Below are 24,438 nucleotides of genomic sequence, written 5' to 3' on the forward strand. Positions count from 1 at the left end.
CAATACAAAAAGGGTGTGCACAGGGAAACAAACCACTTACTGTTTGCACACAGTTCTATCTTGGACACTTGCTATTAAAGGGTGAAACATAAGAGGATTATTTCAATTTAAAAAGCTGCTCTAGTTTATGTTCTATAACCAATCTGCAAGCAGTTAGCAATTTTATCATCATACACAGAAGATGGGTACAGTCAGAGATATTCACACACATGAGAGAGCAAAGCAATAATACAAAATTGTGGTTCTATCAAAGAATGGTAAGAAACACATTACCAAGCAAAAGCACAATAATTAAGAAATTTTTTGAAAACTGTTCCACAGTTTTTTGTTTTAGTTACAAACTGTAATTATTATGGCAGGTAAATAAGAACCGTAAGAACTTTATACAGAACACTGGTTAAGAATTTTACACAGAGCACTGCTAGAGAGTGTGAACACATGTATTTATACCTGCTGCTCCTTATAGCCAGTGTAAAAGATTGCTTTAAGTAGTAGTAAATGTTTGTTGAAGAGAAACAAAAAGCAATATATGCCTAATTAGAAACTAACTGCTAACAGCCTAAAGCTGACAGTAAGTAGTTAATAAAAACTGTACAACAAACAGATTAAGAGGTTTTGTAAAGCAGCTGGGTTTTGATAGCTGATTCCAGAAGTGCTGCATTTGATTCCAATATAATGGTCATCTAAAAAGCATTCTTGAACTACTTAAAAACAGTGGTTTATCATGATGCATCTGTTTCCATCTGGATATAAAAAAATTATGAAGAAAACCAGTTTATAAAAGAGATAGAACATAAGCTATTTCTGAGTACACCCATGCTTGCTTGGCATGGAAAAGACTAGCTATCACACTCATTTCAACTCATGTTTTAAATAATCAACATATCCTACCATTTTGTGTGAGTTTAGTGGAGCAGAGAAAGGATGTAATCCAGAAGGACTCTTTAGTGGTTTTTACTGCCTGGCTGTTGTTTCCTAGGGATATTCCCTTTGAAAAGGGGAGTTTGAGGTAGCGACCAGAATCCTGAAGGTTTGCATTTTCTTCACACTGTGAAAACAAACCAGTTAAAATGACTGTACTGCACAAAACAATTGACCAAATCTCTAAATTATATGAATCATTGTTTCTCCGCCAGAAACTGAAGAATTTCCACTATGCCTGTTGCAACTTTGGTTTTTGAACATAGCATCATATATTGGCATTGAAATCTAACACATTTGCACAGGTTACATTAAATGAATAGCTACAAATTTTCATGTTGAAATCTAAACTTTATCAGGGAGCATATAAAATCCTCTGAACAAAGAGACAACCCTTATATGTGGAAAGAGAATTCCACAAAGTTAAAATAACTTCCCTTTTGAAATTCATTATAACACAATGTGATATAATAGTAAGACTTAGGAAAACCAGTGCACTGAAACACATACCTCGATTCAATTGCAGTTTATATCAGGAAGGTGAATATTAAACAATCAGCAATGGATATGTTAATGGTGACAAGGTTATCACTCATTTGATAATCAATACAGACTTTCTCAATGCCTCTGGGCATTTAAAGTATGTTCCAGAGGAATCATTACAGCTAATGACTGCTAATTCAAATTACCTTGTGTACAATTAGTTCATGGGTTCCATCTGGCAGAGTCCTCCCATTTTCCTGCATCAGGGGCACGAAAGAAAAGCCAAACAACTTCTTCTCCCCCTTTTCTTTTGCTGAAATGCATATATAAATAGCAGCACTCAAAGATAATAGTATACATTTTAGACAAAATAAACATATATAATGCAACATAAGGAAGTATACTGGAGCTGCAGCTAGTCAGATGAAGATTATCTTGAATTGCTGTTCCAGTTTGTACATTGTCTCCTGTAATGTTCTTTTTTATCTCACTTTAAATCAGAAGGGAGTATTCTGAAATAACTTAGTATATATTAACAACAAATAATGTAAGCCACCAAATATGCAATCTTAGCAACATACAGAAGTTTATCCCCCTCTGTGAAACCTGTTTCTCATAACTTGGAATGCAGAATGTGGAACCAGCCATCAATTTTTACCTCAAAATCATCTCTAAAATGTTTCAGAATGTTTTAAAAAGTTTAGAATTTCGTAAGTAAAAAAAGCATTACAGAGAAAGTTCATGCAGCTGTCTTTTTCCCGAGGTGTTATGGAAACTCTTCTGCTGACTACAGCTGTGACAGGGAAGACTAGCAGAAGTCATGAGCACCACTTACTGGAACAGTGCCGGAATTCACAGCGGATGTGAGCTCCTCTGAACTTATCCACAGGAATGGGAAGTTTCAGCAGCTCAGCCCATCTGGGGCCATTGTTATGATAAAGCACAAAAGAATGGTACTCGCTAGCTGGTGGCTCTCCAGAGCCAAATGAGATGAAATCCTAATGAAGAAAAAATATGATTAAGGATAGATTAGTTCACTGGTGAAATGTCATCAAGGACTGCTCTTCCAAGGACAACTATTTAATGTCTACATTCATATCATAAATGCCAAATGTAGTACGATGTTCAATATCTTATAACCCTCAAAAACAGTAGCACTTTTTTAATATTTGCAATTAGAAGATAAGAAATGGCAAAAATCAATCACAAAATTTAGAATCGAAGTGTTAAACAGGGTGTGCTGGGTGATCAGGGATGCTTAAACAACACACACATTGTGGATTCCCCATGACACAGCATGGTCTAGCCAATGTTATGCCCCAGCAACGAAGAATGGAACGCAGACCAGAACAGCCCAGGCTCAAGATCTTCAGTCATCCGAAATAAGCCTGTAACCCTGCCACTATCAGTGATACATCCCAGCACTAAAAAATAAATGTGGATCCTATGATCAGGAAGAAACATGGCTGCCTTTAAAACACCCATGATGGACTCTCCATATCACGGCAGACAAATGGATTTGTCGAAGTTCTGACTAAAGGCTATCTATTAATTCTCTGTGGAAAAGGTAAGGTGTAGCTTTTCTGCTGTGCAATTACATTCTCAATATCTTTTCTTGTTTAATATATATATACACACTTTTGTGTGTATATATAAAAATGTACCTATATTGCATGCCGTGCACCTCTATGCACAACCTCACTTCAGATACACAAACATGGAATTTGAAACAGGCTATTTGTGTAGCCTTTCTTCATTGTGTCACTCCACAGCCCATGCAATCATGCAGAATAGATGAAAATACTATTTTCAAATTAAAAAAAATTAATTTTAAAGACGATATATAAATATGTGAGGAAAAGTTTGAATGTGAACAGAAATTTTTTTGGTACAGAAAACTTTTGAGAAACAGTCATCTTCTTTTAATAATTAAAATTTAAATCACTGCCTGTTTGTAAGCTGTCACCAGCAGCATACAACAAAATCTGAAGATGAGAAGGAACATTCATTTATTCTTTTTACTGATACACGGTGGTGACTTTTGCAGCAAGGATCTCTGATTTTAATAAATGTTATAAAATGTTTAATAAATGTAAAAAAACATAAATTCAAAGTTATCAAAACACGTTACTCTGTGTAACATAAAAAAATTGCATACTTCTAAGAAGAATTCTTAGGAAATAAAAAATTCTCCAAAACTTGATATTGCTTCAACATTTTCCAGCACCTTAATGGAACCATTCGTTTTTTGGTTGGCAGTTTTAGGTGTTTATCCCATCACAGAACATATATAAAGGTTTTATATAGACAATTTATAAAGGTTTTATATAGACAATTTACAAAGGTTTTAAGCTAACACTTTGAATACCTAAAGACAGCAAAAGATAAATATGTCCTTTCCAAAGAATTTTTGTACTCTTCAATCAGTGCCACAAAAGAAGACTTACATATGAAAAAGTGTATCAAAAGTAACTACAGCAAGGAAAAACATAAAACAAAGATACCTTTAGAATTTGACCGCTGCTGTCCACCACATGCATTGTCACTTCCACATTTCTGGCCACACTTTTCCCTCCTTTCTCAAATTCTCCTCTTTCTACAGTGATATATAAATCATTCCTCATTTCACCTATCAAAAAAACCAAATGAAACAATGTGTCCAAAAGTCAGTCCAATTTGTTTACTTTTGCTTTTAGTATTTAAGTAGATTTTCATCTTATCTTACAACAGATAGTGTCACACCCACAATTTATCAGTATTTTTTGATTTTAAACAATAATTGTTTTTGTAAACCAAGAAAACCAAAAAATCTTCAACCCTCTCAAAACCCAAAGATTATCTGCCATACTAAACCAATTCTAGGGGCTTTTACTCATCTGTTAGATCTGTTTGGTCTTTACATTGGCCCCTCTAGCTATACTGAAGCTAGTGTCTAGCTCCATCTCATTTAATTCCTCTTCTAATCTAAGGCAATATTAATGCACTTTCACTTGTAATCATTACAGTTCTCTATTTAACTGGTTACAACTTTTTTCTACTTAATCTCAAAAGGAAGTGTATTATTTTGCAAAAGTAAAAACCAAGAGGTTGGTGTTCTTTCCATTAGAAGGGCAGTCTTCCCAGATTGTGAGCATTCAAATTCTTAATCTAAAGAATCTCAATATATTTTTCATCAATAAATAGCGTGTTCCAAAACTTATGAGGAAAAAGTTAGCTTAGTTAGCTTATTTTTCGCTTGTTGGACAGGCTTCTGAGAAATTAGACTCTTCATCAGGACATTCAAACTGCACATCCAATACAGACACTACCTAAGTACCACATTGTATGCACAAGTACTGCTAGCATATTGAAATTGAAATTCTTTGCACGTTCATGCAGTATCACGCTAAGTAGTCTGTCAGAACATAAGTAGATCATAGGGACAAGATCAATTTTATTTTAGTTTCAGTTGACACAAACTGCAAAGTCTGTATTTCACAAAAAGAGGAAAGAGTGGTTGCAAGAGGGATGGAATGGGGGAAAAGCAGTACTGGTAGTGACTGGAGTACCATAATAGAGAAGCTCCTGTTCTGTTTGAAGATGCTAAATCTATTTATAAAGAGTCTAAACTAATCTAGCTCTTGACAAACATTACCAGAACTACTTGAACCAATTGGACTTTCCTTGTGAAAGGCAGAACAATGAAGGATGAACAGCATCCTAATTAGGAGCATTTTCTAAAATTTTTATTTCTGGACTTTGTTGAAACAGAAATTGAGAATATGTGCTTTCATCTAGAGAAATGCAAGTTTAGTGAAAAGGGAATATCATCTTTCAATAAGGCAGATTTTCACTCAGCACTGCTGAAATAAAGTGTGATAGTTTAGTATATTTATAGGTGTGCCACTTAGAAGGCAACCATGGGATGTGTATCTGTATTGTGGGTAAAATTAATTATAAGATATGTAACATAAATAATTAGTGCATCTTCAATTTCTAGCTTCATTTTAATTTGCAAGCAGAATTGGACTTGCTTGAACTTTCCACAGTACTCTCATGTTTCACATTCCTTGCATTTTACTGCAGGCAACTCTCCAGTGATTTCTAAGTAAGAGAAACAATGATCTTGCTATAGTCATGGAATATTTTTATAATATTATTACATCACTGGGTGCAAAATAATTAAATTATTCCTCCAAAGCACAATCTAAACAATAAAAAAAGTAAAAGAAGAAACTGCTATATCATTAATCCCTCAAGACCCATGCCCATAAACAAGGGGGGAATTCTGCTATTGTATTACCTTATTATCAGTTACCTGCTGAAACAATCATGGGCAGAGGCTAGAATACAGCTAGACAGAATCAACAGAACAAATACCAGATGGTATTCACTTAAGAGTGTGTGAAGTCAAGGACAAAAGAGCTGAATTATTAGAAAGTGTGTGCAACCACCAGATCAATCTCTGGTTCCTGGTGGGAAACATGTTTAAAATAAGCAAAAGGTGATGGTTATTCAAGTGATGGACAGCAAGACTTGTAAGAAAAAAGCCCAAACACAAAAGCAATCTCAAAACAAAACCCAAACCTTTCCAAAGGATGTTATGAATGTAAGTAATGTATAAGGATGAAAGTGAAGGATGGAGAAATTGTGGAAAAAAGATCAGCTACAGGGTATGAAACAGGCAATCATAAGGACTCAGGAAATCCCTTGAGTTGAAAATAGCTGGAGGCTGGGAGAGCGTCAGGGGGTAATTACCATACATGCATATATGCATACTCAGCTTTTACTTTTCCTTAGGTTCTCCTTACAACACTCAGCTAGATGAACCCTTGATCTGAATCTGTAAAGCTGCTCTTACTGTTTATTCAAGTAACAAAATTAAAACTTAAAAACTCATTAAGACTACCCTTAAAACTAGTAGATGATTATTATTTCTACACGGCAGTATTATTTCATTATAAAAATTTTAAAAGTTAGTATGGTATGGTTACCAAAGATCTTGTAGCATGTTGGGTCCTTGCTCAGCATATGTATATACTAGCCTTGGTTCTAGTTAGTGCTGCCTGTTGCCCCCTTTCAACTGTTTTACATTAAGAAAAGATGACAATACACAGTAATCAAAACAAGAAGCTTTGCTACATAGCTGATTTGAGCAAATAACTTGTAGGTGCAGCAATTTCTCTTTAAAAATTAACTTGAATCCTACACGCATTTGTGCTACATTATTTTCATTTATCAGCACAGACTTATTTCAATTTTCCATGGGATCTTCACAGAAACATAACCATAACCAAATAAGCATTTCCACGAAAAATTTAATGACTTACCCCCGGTGTAACTCAGTAAAAATTGGAAGTTTTCCTTTTGAAAAATCCTGTACAGGATTTAAATGCAAATAAAAATTACAGTGGAATGGGATGCCCTATCACTGGAAGTGTTCAAGGTGCGGTTGGAAGTGGCTTTAAGCAACCTGGCCTAGTGAAAGACGTTCCTACCCATGCGGGTGGGCAGAGATAATAATCTTAAACATCCCTTCCAACTCACACCAGTCTATAAGTCTACGCAAAAAAAATAGGAGAGCATCTTTAAAAGTAGTAATTGGGGCTCTACAGAAGTGAAGCAGGCTTTTAAAAACTGTGTTTCAATGCATTTTAAGGTTTATTTTAAAAATCCGAACCTGTTGTGGTTTACCTTTTTAACTGCCAGGAGAAATCAAATCACAATGAAAAAAGACAGAGGTGTAGGACGTACTTTCTCAAATACTGACCTGTTGCTGTCCTAACAGAGCCCTGTCAGAGTTTGCAATCAGTGTAATGAAAGGATAGTTCACGTGAATCTTGCCCTGATCTACCTCCACTCAGGAAGCTCTGCTCTGTTTTAAATGTCTTGAAGAAACTCAAGACACATTGGTCATGTTATTGAAAGAAAATGCCATTTTTTTTCCATTATCATGCACGGTAAATTAAATCTAAAAGGAGACTAAGCCTCTTATGCTACATGAGAAATAACCATGTTTTATATGGAAATGAATAGAAAAGCAGAAGGGAGATGATTGAAATAGACTGGAAAATTGGCTAAAAAAAAGTAAACTCTGGGCTATGTATCAAGCATAGAGTCTGTACCAGGCGGATATAACAGCAGCTTCCTTTCCTCAAAGTATGTGGCATATTGGGCATTTTATAATATCTACAGAAATGTAGGGTTCAATGTAAATTTGCCTCCTGTCTGGAGGCACACAAATATTTCACTATTGATTTAAAACACGATCATTATTTGCAACCAAAGTGTAAGAAAATCAACTATATTGAACTTGTACAGTTCAGCTATGAGTCCTGAGATGTTAAGAACTTTACACCATGTTCCTGACAAATCTTCAGCACAGTATTTGAATAAACATATTACGAGTATAAGTTCATAAAATCAAAAAATCAACAGGTTTATAAATATCAAAAGCCTTATCAGGCACGAAGCCTTATCAGAAAACAGCTGCTGGTAAAAAAGAAAATGGATTTGACAGGTAAATGTCACTCTGGAAAGAAAAATAGAATAAAAACCTAGAAAAATACACTTGGATACCAAATTTTTTAATTATTTCACTGTTTATATATTGGTCTGGAGATATCCTAATCGCTTTTACTTTCTCATTGTAAAAATGCCATTTTTCAATGTTCCTTAAAAGAAATTCTCACTCCAAAAATTGAGATCATCTGTTTAAACTAAGTTAGGGCATTCGTTTGTGGAGCCAGTTCCCATAAAAAAAATTCCAAACCCCCTATAAAGCATTCAAACATCTTCCTGAATCTATCTATATTCCTTTAACTGATCTTTTTTATTTATGACAACTATAATTATACATTTGATTATAAGAATAAGCATCATTTTTCTGTGGGATCTTTGCCTTCACCAGTACACCAGACAGATTAAATCAACTTTTTTTCACTAAGAGAGTCAATTACAACCATAAGTAGCACTGAAAGGCCAAGTCCTGTTGAATATCAGAGTTCTGAGGTAGACTTTGGTGAGTATAAATGGTGTCTTCAGCTAATCTGCAGGACTCAAATAAATATTATAGGCGTATGTGTACTGAGACTTTTTACAGTGTTATGTTGGAGAATGGTTAGAGGATCAGGGACATGGATTATTGATAAAACCAGATCAATAGAAGAGCTGTGCAGGCAAAGGCCTGGAAGCAAAAGCCTGCACAAGAAAACGCCTCCATGAGAAAACGCCTGCGTGAGAAACGGGCCTGAGAACAAAAAGGGAGTTTTAAGGAGGTACAGTCCTGTGCTGATAAGATATACTGACCATAAGAAGGGAGGAAGATTTTTGATCTCTCAAGTCAAAACATAAATAATAGAAGCTTGCCAAATGTAGTCTTTTATCTAACCCAATTATGTAGAAGTAAGAATGCGCTTTTGTAAGCTTAAATTAATTAAAGAACTGATAAGCTTGTATTCAATACTATATAAGTGCCTCTGTATTGCTAATAAACGAAGCTTGCTCTACCAATCACATTGATTGTCTGCATGTCTTCCCCTGCCAGAAAGTCAGCAGTGTTACACTTTACCAAATGTGAGGAATTAACACAGAAATAGGAAGGGCACATTTCAAATAGCACAGTACATCAGATTTTAATTACAGGTTGAAAACTAAAATACCTACAGAATTAAATCTCTATCAGACAAGAGACTTTGAACATGATGAAAAAAGCAGCACACTCATTCCAGCCTATTTCTGTGTTGAGAAATACAGAGTCCCCTTCTCCAAGCTTGTTTCAGTGAAAACATCCAATAGCTGTTTTCAGCATGAAGTTTGGAACAGGAAAAATCAACTGAAAACAATATCAAAATTGTGCTCAACTTTTGAGGTGACAAACCTACCTCTACCTATAATGAAAATGAGTGGTATGAAAGATCTAGACCACTTGAAAGCATTTGTTTCAAAAGAAAGGGCAGCTCATTTTTCCCTGTTCTGATGGAGCATTACCATTCCCTGGCCCCCTGTAGTGACAGGTCACTTTCAGCTTTCTGAATTCAGGGCATCCAGACTGTGAAATGAACAGCAGAGAGCACCATCCAGCTAGTAACATTCTTAGGCCAGAGTCAAACCCCACTGTAAATCAGCTTTGTCTAGGACTGTCAGTTTTCTGGATAAGAAACAACTATCGAATGGTGAACCACACACGTTTAAAATCATTAAACATGTTCTAGGTCTCCTTAGAAGTCAAAGATACTTCTAGACATGTAGGTTATGAGCTGAGTCAACAGAAGCTGGAGAAAAGCAAATTATTTCATAGTAACTTCATAGCTTAAAACGCTGCTTATCTTAGTAAAGCTACTTTCTAGACATTATTTCAATAAAAAAACGAGGTTAACAACTTACAACCAGCATAGGTAAGACAGAAGATTTTTGCACATTGGATATGAGATGGTAAACAACAAAGAAGAAATAAAAAAGTTGGTGTTGGTCCCTATAAGAGTGGGAAGTAATAAGCTGTTTCTTGGAAAAAACAGAACTGTGAGGATCAAAGGGTATATCTAGGGAAGCTGTTTATTCTTACTTCTGACAATCATGCAATGTGTTGAAAATTCTATCCTAATTACAGAAGACACCCAATAACTCCAGTGCTTTGGGACTACTTAGCTAGCACCCTATGATTTCACCTATCTGGCTGATCAAAAGTAGGCTGACTAATTCCTACAAGAGCTTCTAATATTAAGTGAGGGGTAAAGCCATGTGGAAACTGAAATTCCACAGAATTTAATAGAAAAAAAAAAAAGTCAAGCTGCAGTGGTGTGAATACAGCCATAACTTTTTGATGCAGCACGGTGTTGGGGTCTCCTCCCCCGCCGTGTAGCCCTGGGAGATGGGCCCTGGGAGGGAGACACGGGGTTTCTCTGCCCCTGGTCACCTTTGTTTCCCATTGGTTGGTTTGTGTTCCCTGCGCGGGCAGAAGGACCCTTGGTCCCGTGACTGGGACAGTTCCTCGGCAGAGCCCCGGCCATGCGGCTGGAGAAATAAACGTCTCTGAAACAGCTAGCAAGAATCTGTCTGTCCATATATATTTCCTTTCCACGGGACTCCTGGTTTGGTATATGCATGTTGCAGGATCCCCACTGCAACATAATGGTGGAGAATTGTGAGCAGAACGATCCCCGATCCCTAAGCGACTGATTTGTGTGAGTAAACCCTGGAAACTTTGGATTCCTCTTCTTGGTTTTGCTTTGCTATTCCATATCTAAACTATGGAGGAACCGTGGGAAGACTCTTGGCTCTCAGAGCCGCATATGGACATTTATCTTAAACTTAAAATGATTCTTGAACAACGATTTGTAAATTTTAGCTTGATTCAAGCTCAAAAAGAACTGAAACACTTCCTGGCATGGTTGTTTAAGAACTTTTTCTATGTTTCTTGGGATTTAATTCTTACCAAGGGCTTTTGGAAAACCGTTTGGACACAGTTAATATTGGAGTCAAAATATATGCCGATGGAAGAATATTTCCGTGAATATTATTTAGTTACCGAGACTGTTGAGCAATGTCAGCTGTGTCCTGGCGAAGGGAAGCCTGGCGCAGGGACCGTGCGGCCCAGGCCACGTGCACCGAGCGCTCTGCGAGCAGCAGCGAGGCAGTTCCCGCGCGCGGGCGGAGCCACGCGAGCCGCAGTGTCGGTGGCGGAGCGAGGAGCGGCGGGACCCGGCAGTGCCCGCCCGGTCCTGTGCAGCGCGTGGGGGAGCGAGCCCCGTGAACGCCCGACCGAGAGGCGCGGCAGCGGCTGGCGGCGATGGCGGTGGAGCGGAGCCGCGCCCAGCCGAGACGCGCGCTGGAGCAGAGCGCGGGGGGGTCATCGCTCGGGGGTCCGGCTGAGACGTGGGTGCAGCGCCCGGCAGCGGCAGTGAAGCTGTGACCAGAGGAGGCGACGCACGGAGAACTGAGCGGCGCGGCCCGGCCCGGCCCGCGCAGCCCCGAACGCGACCCCGGGAAGAGCGCGCAGGCACCAGCAGCCCCGACAATTCCAACACGGGAGCGACCGAAAGAGACAGCAAAGACGCAGCGAGACAGAAAACAGCAGCCACTCGTAAAAAGGAAAAGATCATAGTAACTAAGACCTTAGGGATAGTAAAATGGTATAATGTTAAGCAAAATTATGGTTTTATAACAAGGTGTGACAACCAGCAAGACATATTCGTGCACAGAACTGCTATTAAAAAGAATAACCCTGAAAAATGCATCCCAAGCTTGGGAGATGGAGAGGTAGTGGAATTCAAAATTATACGAGGTAGAAAAGGGTTACAAGCATCGCAGGTCACTGGGCCTGATGGTGTTTCTGTAAAAGGCAGTATATATGCAAAAAATCGTAGTCATGTGAGACAATATCTCCCTTGTAAACCCCCCCTACAGTCTCCCTTTCCTAATCCCACCTTTCCCTTTTACCCTATGTCCTATTACCCCCAGTGTATTCCCAATCCGTTTTTTCATCCATGGTTTCCCTCACAAAACCATGCTTTTGCCAATTGTTTCCCCAAAAATCCCTTTCCAATGCCGAGTGGGGGATGAAAAGGGGGAGGGAAGAAGTTAAACCCTCTCCTGCCTCAGTTTCCCCACAAAGCATGCTCAGAGAGTTCTGTCTCCCTTCTGTCAGCCCTAAGATGTTCCATAGAATCTGTTTGGACATTTAAAGACTCAGGAGGGTGGCTTGTTATGTCTTGAAACTGTTCTTGTAATGTTTATCCAGTTGTTTTCATTCTCCTTTTATTAAAATAAAACGGGTGAGGTGTTGGGGTCTCCTCCCCCGCTGTGTAGCCCTGGGAGATGGGCCCTGGGAGGGAGACACGGGGTTTCCCTGCCCCGGTCACCTTTGTTCCCCTGCGCGGGCAGAAGGACCCTTGGTCCCGTGACTGTAACAGTTCCTCAGCAGAGCTCCGGCCATGCGGCTGGAGAAATAAACATCTCTGAAACATCTAGCAAGAATCTGTCTGTCCATATATATTTCCTTTCCACGGGACTCCTGGTTTGGTATATGCATGTTGCAGGATCCCCACTGCAACAGCACAAGCTTTCAGTGCACATTCTGCATCAACAGCCACTCTGGTATGTGAATTTAATTTTAAGTGGAAGGTGCTGAATTGAAATGTCTGGGTTGCTAAATCAAAATGTGTACAGGACAGCATTGGCAGTACCTGACTTTTCATATGGTCTTGTCAATTCATTGCAGCTTTGACCTGGCAAAAATATCTTGAAAGCACTTTCTATGGGCTAGGAGAGGAAGAACTCCAAATCCTCCTTGCCCCAGCTGTAGGTGCTAAGCTGGTACATTACAGCTCAAGAATTCTGACCTACAAAGAAGCAAAAGCTTCATGACTTCAATCCAACTACCAATGAATTGTAAAAAGGCAGAATGGGAGCAGGGGACACAGACCTGACCAGTATCAATTACGTGCAAAAGTCTAATATAAGGAGCAAGAGGAAAGGCCAATTAAATTCACAACCAACCACAAGACAGACTGCTGGAGGACACAGTTAATGGGGGTCAGCCTTCATCAACCCGCCAACTATAAACCACAAATATTAAATACCCAGTAGAGAGAAAAGAGCCACGAGTAATTTCCAGGCTGGAGATGACAAAGAGTGCTCAGGGGGCCTATTACGTCCACTGTAGTTTCATTATGGGATGGCTCTGCAGGCTCCCTTTCCTTCATAGGTTGGATCATCACTATCACGGACCTGTGTACAAGCACTGGTCTCCTGCTGCTCCCAAGTTGGACCTACATGTAAGCTGACCCCAGCTCAGAGAGGCTTAACTGCTCCCACTGAACCTCAGATGATAGGAACAACACAGGTAATCACTAGTAAGGAGAAGGTCAGGTCACTACAAGTGTCAGGAGAACATTTGCATGAATGTATCATTTGTACTGTTGTTTTTATAGAAAATTTGCACCTAACCTAAGCATCAAAGCAATGATCCTTCATCACAAAATTCTTTTTAAACTTACACTGAAGAAGCCGTGAGTTGCAACTGCAACACATACATTATAACAAGACTTTTCTCATATTTCAAACATATTTAGAACTGCAGAATTTCTTGTAGCATATTAATATGAAACAAGGTTTTCAAGCAGAAGATAACTGTCAAAGATCAAAGGTAGAGTCTTTGTTAGAAACAAGAGTTTAGTTTGCCAGTTATCCTCAAAAGCTTTCAAGTGAAATAAATTTTGATTTGATTATTTACTAGTGTAACAAAACACAGCATGACTGTTTTGAACAAGCATCTCTGATAGTTACTGCTGTCCTGACAGCAGCCACTAATTTAAAAATAATTATACAGAATTCACTAGGAGCTTTTGTTAGGAACTGCTTTTTTGAAAGCTTTGCTCAGAATTGTAGGTCCTTTAGAACGATGAATTGCAAAAGAGCAAAAAACATCATCTTGTTTAGAGGAAGTTCCTGTTCATTTACATCTCTGTAAAATACAAGCTAATGAGATGTTTTATACTCCAAACATAACTTGAACAGCTCTTAAAACAATTTCAGTTGTAGGGACTGAAAATCTCTGGCTGTGGCACAGACAAAATGGTATTAGCCCAGAATGTAAATCTTGTCATGAAAAACATTTTAGAGAAAAGATCCTTAGAATACTTTGTAGAATGGGAAAAGAGCTGTGTAGCAACTGCCAGCGGGAGGATGTTAAAAAACCAAACAAAAAAAAAAAACCACGCAGAAGGTGATTTTGACTTGAGGAGAGGGCGCTAAGGAACCTTAGTACACCTTTCCCGCTATCCTTCAAGTCAATCCATGTTATGCCTTTTAGCGCCTAGGATGTTCTACGGCATCCATGCTGATACATATATTTGGAGTTGGGTCTGGGGAGAAGAGATGAAGTCCTGGAATACTACAGCAATACCTAACTCTTGCTTATCCCTTTCTGGCAGTTGAACTTTGATGATTTCATAGGCCAACTTCCATGCAATGAGCTGGGACATCTTCAACTAGAGCAGGTTGCTCAGAGCCCTGCCCAATCTGCCCTTAAATGTTGCCAGGGATGGGACATCTACACTCTCTCTGGGCAACCTGTTCCAGTGTTTCCACTCTTTTTTAAAAATTGGTGAAATGTTTCCCTCTTTACAATCACTGGGTACTACTGCCATGACTTTTCAAACATCATGGAGAGTGGCTTGGCAACTACATCAGCCAATTCCCTCAGGGCTCTGGGCTGCGTCTTACCAGGTCACATAGACTTAAGTATGTTCGGATTCCTCAGGTGGTTACTGTTCTCCTACAGTGGGAGGAACTTTGCTCCCTCCAGTTCCTGCCCTGAGGTCCTTTGATTTGAGAGGCTGGGAAGAGAGACTTACAGTGAAGACTGAGGCAAAAAGATTGCTGAGTACCTCAGCCTTTTCTTCTCATCTGTTGAGACCAGTGTGCCAGGAGTATGCTTTTCTAATCTTTTCTGGCTGAAATACCTACAGAAGTTCTTACTTTTCTTTGCATTCCCTTGTCGATTTCAGCTCCAGCTTTGCCTCGGCCTTCCTGACCCAATCACTACACAACTGGGCAACATCCCAATTCTCTTCCCAGGACACCTGGTCTTACTTTCAACCGCTTCTGCATTTCCCTGTTGTCCTTTAGTTTGACCAGCACGTCTTCACTCTGCTATTCTGTTCTCTTGCCTTCCCTTCCTGATTTCTTACACATTTAATTTAAAAACAAAAATGAATTCTAAAAATTCAAGTTAAGCAATCAAGGATCATTTGTGAAAATTGTAATACGGAAGGATGTTATCTGAGAGGAGGGCATTCTTAAGGACAGCAGCTCAGGAAGACACACATGCATGCTGCATTTCACAAAGAATTTCACCATTGTAGGAAATAAAATCCCATTACTGAAACAATTTCCTTTTTGTTTTGCACTTTAGAAGATACTGAAACACTGACTGGCTGCTCATCAGGGAATATATTCAGCACTTTCAAAAAGGGGGGCAAATCTCATTGACATACTTGAAGTTGCCAGTGAATGTGTTTGAGTTTTAAAGACTGTGATAACCACCAGTCAGCTGTCTGTTCAGTGCTTTTTCCCCACAGAGCATACCTTGACTTCTCCATTACTGAGGCAAAAAACAACCAAGCAAATTTTGCACACACTCACAATATTTATGAGTAATATTCACACATGACTCAAGAATGAGAAAATGTTTTACTTGGTGCTTAAATATATACATACAAAGAAAAGCTCTGAAACTGGGACCTTCTGGGTTATACAAATTATACAAAAAATTATTTGGGGCACATTGTGTGTCTGTATTTAAGTATATTACAGGGGATGTGCAGAAAAATTTAAGACTTAATTTATTTATATGCTGGCAGTTTATATATTATCACTGGTATTCTTGCTTATATGAGGGAAACATTAAAACAACTCTGCACATGTTAGGATTTTGGGAGCATTAGTCACTGGTAACACTACTGCATTTTTACTATTGGATTAAGTAGACTTGGGCATTTAAATCAGAGATTAATAAACTGGGTTTTTTTAGTACTTTCTGCAGTTACTTTACTTTTGTTCTTTAATAAAACATTATCTGCATTTTCAGCTTTACTGCAAAAACTTTCAACAAACTCTAAGGAACATTCGCCAGAAAACATCTGATTAAGCAAATAAAATGCCCTTTACAAGGAATTCTCAAACTGAAACACTTTCAGACTTCAAATGGATTGTAGATCTACCACATAATACTCAATTGTTCTGTGACTTTCTTTCTATTCCTTTAACAGTGAGATGTAAAACAAGTTGTTTTGAACAAGTGAGGAATAAAAGACTTGCAAGCTTTTTTAACAGAAAACTTTGACCTGTTGACTTTGTCTAGCTACAAAATAAAAAAAAAATTCCAACAGAATTTTGAAAGACTGTTTACTTTTACAGAGCTAAAGCATTCACTCGTTAGTTTGCTAGTGTTCCTTATCTGGTTTATTAAAGAAAAACTTCCAAGCTGTAACCATCCTTGTACGCACTTCCCATGAGTCACTGCTACTTATTCTATACTCAACAGAAAGCCAGTTTATTCTTCAAATACTAGAAACTGCAGAAGACTCTTTTCCCCATTCTTCACTTCCAGAGATTTTAAATCAAGGAAGTCCAGTTAAATTATGGGTTGTGTTCCCTTTCCATAGTTTTCTTCTATTTTCCCTTCCATTTCTAATGAACTAAGAAAGTAAGACAGAGGAGATGGAAAAGAGAAGGAAAACAATATACAAGTTCCTTGTACTTGTCTAACCAAATATGTTGTATCCATTTTCTCCAGTGACTTGTAGAAATGTTAATTCCTTCAACAGATAGGATTAAAGTTTTAAAAAAGTATTAAAATAGGATTTAAAAAGCAGAGGATATTCCCCCTTGAGTACTACAGTTTCGTGAAAGGTCAAAATCAAGGTGGAAATGGTGTCTCTGTACCACTATATTGCTTAAAAATATTTTGTGCAACTAATATATCCAGTGGCAGAATTTAAATTTAAACTGTTTGTACTTCATACAGTATAAAGAAGTTTGGAAAAATTCACTCCACTGCTCAAGGGAGAAAAATGTTTAAGTCTATCAGACACAGGCTTCTTCCCCTGGAATCAACAGCTCCTTACTAACTCCAAGCTCACTGGCAGATACAGACACTTACCATGACGAAGACAACATATTCCATAACTTTCTTTACATTTTTGCTCTCCAGACTCTTTTTCTATGCTTTGAAAGAATGAATGCCTCTAGTCAAAAATCACATAATTGAAAAATGAATGTTATCACAAAGATAGCATTTTGTGAGACCATTTGTATAAAAAGAAAGATTTTAGTTTCATTTTAAAAAGCTTCTGAAAACAGTAAGAAAGGTTGGTGAGTGTGTACTTGCACATGAAAAGACCTTTTAATAATCCAGATGAAGGCATGATTAGTATATTCAACACCTTTGAAGGATTCTGATGAGATTTAACTGGACAGCAAAAGGACATCTAATGAAGTTAAAAGGTGACAAACGTAAAGCAATGCAGATGTGATGGTAAAAAAATTCAGTTACTTTTCCTAAATTAAGCATGTGAAAGCTTTTTGTAGGAAACTTAAGAGCGCAGCAATATCCCACGCACCTCATTCTATCTGCTAAATGAGCAGAAATTGTAAAAAAGAAAAAAAAGAAGACAACGTTGAGAAACAAAACACAACTTTTAATCTTGGACAAGTAAGTTTGAGAGAATAAAAATTCCACTACAAAAATTAACAGTGCAGCTTCATGTAGAGTCTTTAGCAATGCTATTTGTGAAAATTTATCACAGAATTGGAAAAGGGCCAAAAAATTCCGAGTTAAGTGTTACAAGGCAAGACTTCTCCAGTCAGGACTGACTAGCTCAGCTCTAGATACCAGTATAGATACTACACTAAGCTTATGTACAAGGTAAACAAGGGTCAATGTAGAACCATCATAGCGATGCACCAATTCTTTAACCTCGTCTAATATCATAAGAGTTTAATAATTTGGATGGACTGGAACAAATACTAACTCTTATCCTTAAATCAAATGTCAGCAGTGGTAATGGCACCAGTTCAGATCATAAGCTGAAAAAAGGATGGCTATAGCTAACTGATATCCACCTGTGAAAGTCTTTTGAGATGTCAGCCAACAGGCCAATTGTTTACACACTGAAGTATATTTCATGGACCAAGATATTTTGAGCTGTTGTCCTCTATAAGACACAGGGCCTTTCAAAATCAAACCCATAGCTGCTTAAAGTAAGAATTATACTATTGCTATAGACAAAGCTGCATAGGTAAAATTCCAGGAAGTAAGGCTTGGACCTAATTAATTGCTTAGTGAAAAAAGTATTCTACGGGAAGACAATGTGCTAATGTCTCACACTGAAGGGATTTTGTCTTTGACTGTACCAAGCAGTCAAAACAACAACTACCAGTAAACTACCAGTAACAGACTTAGCACTGTTAAGAACAGTACAGCTTAAATGAAGGAAAGCAGATGCAGCTCTGATCTGGAATGCACAACAAAGGAAGACATGCACCTATATGTGCTTACCACACAAAAGTTTAGTCTGTTTACAACTGAGAGGCAGAACAGGCAGCTAGTTAAGCCAGTTAAGTCCTCATTTAGACAAACAGCTGTGCTAGGGTTTATTCCAATTGTAAAAACTCCAGACAACACATACTAGTGATCAGGCTTATTTACAGATTGAAGTATCTTCCACAATGATGCCAAAGAGCACATACATGCATGTGTGCTGTAACACATGAGCACTGAAGTTATGCACTGATACGGGTGCTCTAAGTCAAATTTGGAAAGAGATTCCATAAGACTGAACTACATGAAGTACTAAAAAAGCTGGTAAAAGTATGTATAGAAAAAGGGCTTTCACATTTCATTACCTATTATGTATGTAAATTTAATTTAGAGTGCTCCTCAAAAGTATACTACCTTTGTAAATATTAAATGCTAAATTTTATATACTAAGTAATGATGTGGTTGTCAGGAAATGGTGAACACAGAAACGCAGTGTGCAAGCACAGCTGTCCTTCAATGTCATACAAAGCTTCCTGAGAATATTGGCTGTATATCTGCAACCACACTAAAATGCCGGAACAGAAATTACCAATGGTTGCATAGAGTCTGCCCTGAAATCCTGGTCAAACCTAGAAAATGCATATTGATTATATTTACAAGTTGACACTTTCACTGCCTGTCCTTTTGTTGGCTAGAATAAAGTGAATTACCAATTTCACAGCCTTTTTGAATCATAGCCATCTACTTTTTTCCAGCCATCTACTTCATTTCCTAAAACACTTGGAGTTCTTCACAAAGAAATTCCAAGAGTCCTGGATAGTGTATTCTGTGGCTTCACCCTGCCAGGCTGCAGTGACACAAAAATCATTACTCTATAAAAACATGCATTATTATCGTCAGTTCTGGTTTGGCACGTATGATGATCCCAGTTACTTTTCACAGCATAACCTCCACAGAGAAAAGTATTGATATGACAAAAAAAGGTCAGAGAGCATTTAAGTACACCAGAATAGGAGAGAGACTTAAAATATGGCATTTATAGGAGAGATACTGCAGTTCAGCAGCATGAAGTATTTCTTATTGAATAATTTAAGAGAGTCTGGTTCACAACACTAACCTAAGTGCTAATTAGCCACAGCAACACACTTTCAACAAAAATATAAAATAAGATCTAATTAATGACCATTTCTGGTGGCAAAAGATGAAGTTCTCTAATTTATCAGTGGGAAAAAAAAACCACTAGAAGAGGAACAAAATGAAAGGGGAGCTTAAAAATAATAAAGCATTTCAAAGGCTAGGTTGCTGAGGGCAGTTCAGGGCCTAGGGCACATTGCTCTGGTTAGTCCTTGAAACTCATCATTACAAGACTGAGATGATTATTTCTCTTTAGGAGAAATCCCTTCTATGCCAGTAAACATAGAGGCTGTACATTATTTAAACTGATGCATGCATACAATTGGACTGAGAAGGCACTATACTAGAACCCATATATTATTTTTTTAACTAAAACAGTGACAAAGTGAACCTGCATAATTCTTTAAAACTGAGTCAAGAAACTCCTCCAGCAGCTGATTACACTGTACCCTGCTATAATATGTTTTCTGCAGTTTAGTACATCACATTATTTCTCAGCTGGAAAATGAGGGGATACAAGATCTATTTATAGAACATAGCAAATTTGATAACACAGAGCAGCAGGTCACTAAATCATAGATAACTGGAGAAATGATTCTTAATGGGAGTTACAGTGCACTCAGTAAAACTGCTTCCACTGTTATCTGCCATATTACCCACAACACCCATTTGATTCAAATTTCAAATCCAACAGTAAGACAACAAATAAAGCCTAGCTAATAAGCCATAAAATTTCAATGGAATTGCTTCCATTAGGCATATATATAAACTAACTTTAAATTAAATGGCACCTGACTTATGCATTTTATTATTCTAAATACTGCAGTCATACCCGCAGAGTATTTTCACTGTAGTGCTGAAACTGTGTTATTAATTTGTGTTATGTGCACGTTTTAAGTGACCAGTAGTGCTGATCTAGGACGCAGAAGGACGTTTAATTGGCAGTAAGCATACCAGAGTGAATTCTCAGTTGTCAACTTTCAGGCAGAAGTTCAAGAGAAATACATGCTCACAGCTAAAGCTGAGCCTCATTACTGAGTTTCAAATGCCTATTTAAGACCTCCTTGATTAGTGAAGTATGAAAGTTTATTTATTTGTGCCTCAGAATCTTAGTTTACTTCTGATTTAGGTCCACAGAAATGCAAAAACAGATCTTTATATGAAGATGATAGTCTCTATTAAAAATCTGAAAGTCATGAGGATGATTTACATTTGAGAAAGTCAAGACTGTATGCGTGGACTCAGCTGAAACTAAGATGTGAGCTCCTCCCTGCAACATTTCTCAGCAACGACATAACACCATAATCATGCCAAACTAGTCTGCTTGAAAGTATGCTTTTCCTTTAAAGAGACATTTGCTTCCTAATTTCCAGCAACCCACTGAACTTTTAAAAAAATTTCATTTCAAGGATGAAGCTATAAATTGTTCCACGATCTTCTTCCTATAATTGCTTCTTCACATTCCTACTGACACCATCTTTCTACCTTCCTTAGCATCTGTTTAGGTATTTGCATATATTTTCGTATAATATAAGCAAAATGAAGTCTCTACAGCTATATTACTATCCATTTCCAGTCATTTCCAGTATTGGAGACACAAACCTTAATGAAAACAAAAGCTGTACAGTACCACTGAAATTCTGTGAGTCTTTATTTAGAAAGCTACTAGCTCCTATGAACAAAATGTTCTGCTGGTTACCTTCTTCCCTGCACAGAGCTCAGCAGTCTTGCATTCAGTCATCTTCACTTCAATAAAGTGAGGTTCTACCTCTCAAAAACGGCTGCTATAGCCATATGCCCTTTTGACATTGGCATAGTAACTATAGAATATAATGTAATGGGGCTACTGGGACACAGTTTTCATCTACCTTTATGAAAAAATGCTAACATAAAAGTCTCTGGAACTATTTAAGAAGTTTCAGAATACAGTATTTATTTGAAAACCATCTGAAAATCAATTAGTTTCTCATTAGTTCTTTCTTTTACTGTTTATTGAGATATTTTTCTCTTTAACTTACCAGGCATTATAATATTGGAAAAACCTAGTTTCCTTGTTATGGATACTCCATGGGTAAATCTGGATGTATACTCCCTCCTAATTTGTTCTATGTCTCCATGAAGCAACTGAAGAGAAACTGCCAAACCTGAAATTGAAGAGAAAAACATTGAAAAAAAAGACATTCAAACAGATTATTGTTATCAGTACTTCTTGAAAATTGTATATATTTGCAAGTATATATGCATTCTCGAGAATAGAAAATTCAGAGGAAGTTTAGCAATAGCAAGCCAACCCACTTCAATTTTTAAATGTATTTGGGAAGGGTATCAACATCCAAAAATCAATAAACACTTGAAAACAACTACCCATGAAAAAGATTAGCAAATTATTACTGACATGTAATTGAACTATGATGACATGTATGAAAATTATCTCAATAGGGATGGACTAATGTTCTCTAAAAAGAGAACTAGAAAGAGGTCAGTTTGGAGACATCTCAATCAGCAGTATTTGCTACCATTTCAAATTTCACTTCCTTCAATACAATCCTGCCTTCATTGGTAGGCAAGAAAAGGTGCACATACAATGGTCCCAAGCTATGGGTGAAATGCAGAACTCTCATCACAGTTCATCAGTTAACCTGATACAAAGTTATATAATTTATTCATCCAAAATCGGAAGAAAAAAATTCTAGTAAGCCAATATAGCATAATCAGTACTCTTTACTTAGGAACCATAATTTCGTAATGACTGAAATTACAATCTTGTTTTCAATATTCAACAGATTTAACCAATCCTACTCTTTCTTATGTTTGCTAGAAGACATGCAAAATGCAAGGATGGCCATATAATAATTTTCCAATTTTTATTCCTCTAGAACCAAGGAAGCATAACTTCTTCTACTACATGTGCAGTATACAAACAAATTGCAAAGAGCATACTTCATTACAGTTGAGATTAACAAAAACAACAGGCATGCCTTTTGGTTATTTCAAATATAATCACCAAGGCAAGTGTCAGAATGACACAGTCTGTAAAGATTAGTCTTGCCTGACCTTCAATATTACTACAGCACATCACGTGTCAACATACAGATCAAGGAGAAGATAAAAGCAAACTCTTCATATACACTGAACAACTGGAGATAAACAGACAACTCAGAAGAAGAGTCATAATGAGCTTGAGACTAAGCTGAAGCATATAACATGTACAACAAAAATGGAACAAGGTCATCAGTCCTTTCAGCTTTGAAAGACATTTTCCCTACAACCATGTTACTGTTTAACTGAATAAATTTACTTAAGTCTGGCAGTTCCTAAAATCAGACCTTAAAAATCTGTACTATGTACTGCCAGTCCAAGCTACTACAGATCAGATATCTAATTACCATGACAACTTTAATATTTTTCCTCTTACCTACACTTACATTTTCTTATTTTGGCAACTCCAGAGAACGTGATACTCTGACCAAACTTTCCTTCTCATGAAAAACAGCTCGCCTACACACCTCCAACTGGGTACATAAACAAATCTTACAAGCAAAAGCATTCAGTGAAGTCTATTCTATTTTAAGGACTGTATTTAATGCAATGGACATTAATTATTTTTGTAGGGGAATTTGTTCTATACAGTGAACAACCTTTAGGCAGTAGTGACAATTATTATTGGGATAGGTGAGAAAACAAACCACACTGTGGCTAGCTGGTGGTACAGAAGCTTGGTACAAAGTCATAAAGGTAAAGTTCAGGCTCTATTAGAGCAGGTGAAAGGTTTTTTATTGCTGTACGGGAAGAGCTAGGCTGGGTATAGCTCCCTTATAAATATGGATATTTAGCCCACCTCCAATCTTGCTGCTTTCATATTTTAAGAAATTGTTATACATACACATGTATAATCATGCCCTCATATGGCCCCATTGCACTGTTTCCTTGGAAACCTAAAAAACCCATTTGCTATTGTTCCAGATCACATGAACCACAACAGCATTAATCAGATATTTTACACCGCCTGGTGTTGAGTAAAGTTATTGTGTTTTCTAAACAAAGGTTGAAGACCCCAAGTCCAATTTTCTTTCAGTACAAATTTCACAGATTTCCTTGAAGAATTTTATTTAACTCTAAAATCAAATGTCAAAAAACCTTACCAATGGCTAAACAATTTTAACTTGAGAAAAAAGCTATCTGCCCAAGATTTGAAGTACTTGCTCATGCAAGGCAAGAAAGATAAAAAGCTGTGTATTTCATGGCATTCATTGTTAGAAAGTGAAGAGCCATCTTTATACATCCAAGAAATCTCTCAGTGAACACACTTGAAACACAGGTTATTCATTTTACCTATAGTTTAAACACATCTTTGGAATATAAATGGCATGCATTCCCCAGCTTTTCAGAAAAATGAAAAACACTGGATTACAGATAGCAAAGTTACTTTAAAATGTTATATACTGGCCTCTTACTAAAGAGGCCAGTAAATAGGAAAGAATGAAAGTCAACCAGAATGGAAACAAAGCAAGAATGCACAGGGAAGGAAATCTGAAGGACCTCCAAAAATCAAGCCTTCAAGTTAACAGTTTTGTCACTGAGGATCTGGTTGCCAAATAAAAGGGATTTGACAAGAAGGGAAGTAGAACTGGTAAATCTGGTAAAAATGCTGAAGTTGGGAGCATACAGACTTTACATAAATGATGGAAAGATTCCCAGGTAAGCATTAAGATTGCTCTCTCAAAGCTCCACTAATTTTGCAAGGAACCCAGGCTACCCTCCATTAAGGACCTAAAATCACAAGAGGCATACTGCTGCTGAAGTGGGATACCCACGTTACAGAACAGGTTGCCTGAATTCCCAATGATTTGTTACATTCAGGATGTTGAGAACATACT

The 24,438-nt window shown here is 37.5% G+C and overlaps 1 protein-coding gene across 5 annotated transcripts in view; it reads right to left on the reverse strand.

Annotated features, from left to right (window-relative positions):
• DOCK4 (dedicator of cytokinesis 4) overlaps positions 1 to 24,438 on the reverse strand; it is a 233,386-nt gene that overhangs the window by 83,340 nt on the left and 125,608 nt on the right. For all 5 annotated transcript variants that reach the window (XM_048300556.1, XM_048300554.1, XM_048300555.1 and 2 more), the window contains 5 exons: positions 21,580 to 21,705; positions 3,909 to 4,033; positions 2,240 to 2,402; positions 1,611 to 1,717; positions 892 to 1,048 (listed from right to left, as the gene is read on the reverse strand). In XM_048300556.1, the coding sequence (XP_048156513.1) occupies positions 892 to 1,048; positions 1,611 to 1,717; positions 2,240 to 2,402; positions 3,909 to 4,033; positions 21,580 to 21,705 (678 nt within the window). The remainder of the gene's footprint in view (positions 1 to 891; positions 1,049 to 1,610; positions 1,718 to 2,239; positions 2,403 to 3,908; positions 4,034 to 21,579; positions 21,706 to 24,438) is intronic.

The sequence above is a fragment of the Corvus hawaiiensis genome, chromosome 4, assembly GCF_020740725.1.
Source record: "Corvus hawaiiensis isolate bCorHaw1 chromosome 4, bCorHaw1.pri.cur, whole genome shotgun sequence".
In the NCBI taxonomy this organism is placed as follows: domain Eukaryota; kingdom Metazoa; phylum Chordata; class Aves; order Passeriformes; family Corvidae; genus Corvus; species Corvus hawaiiensis.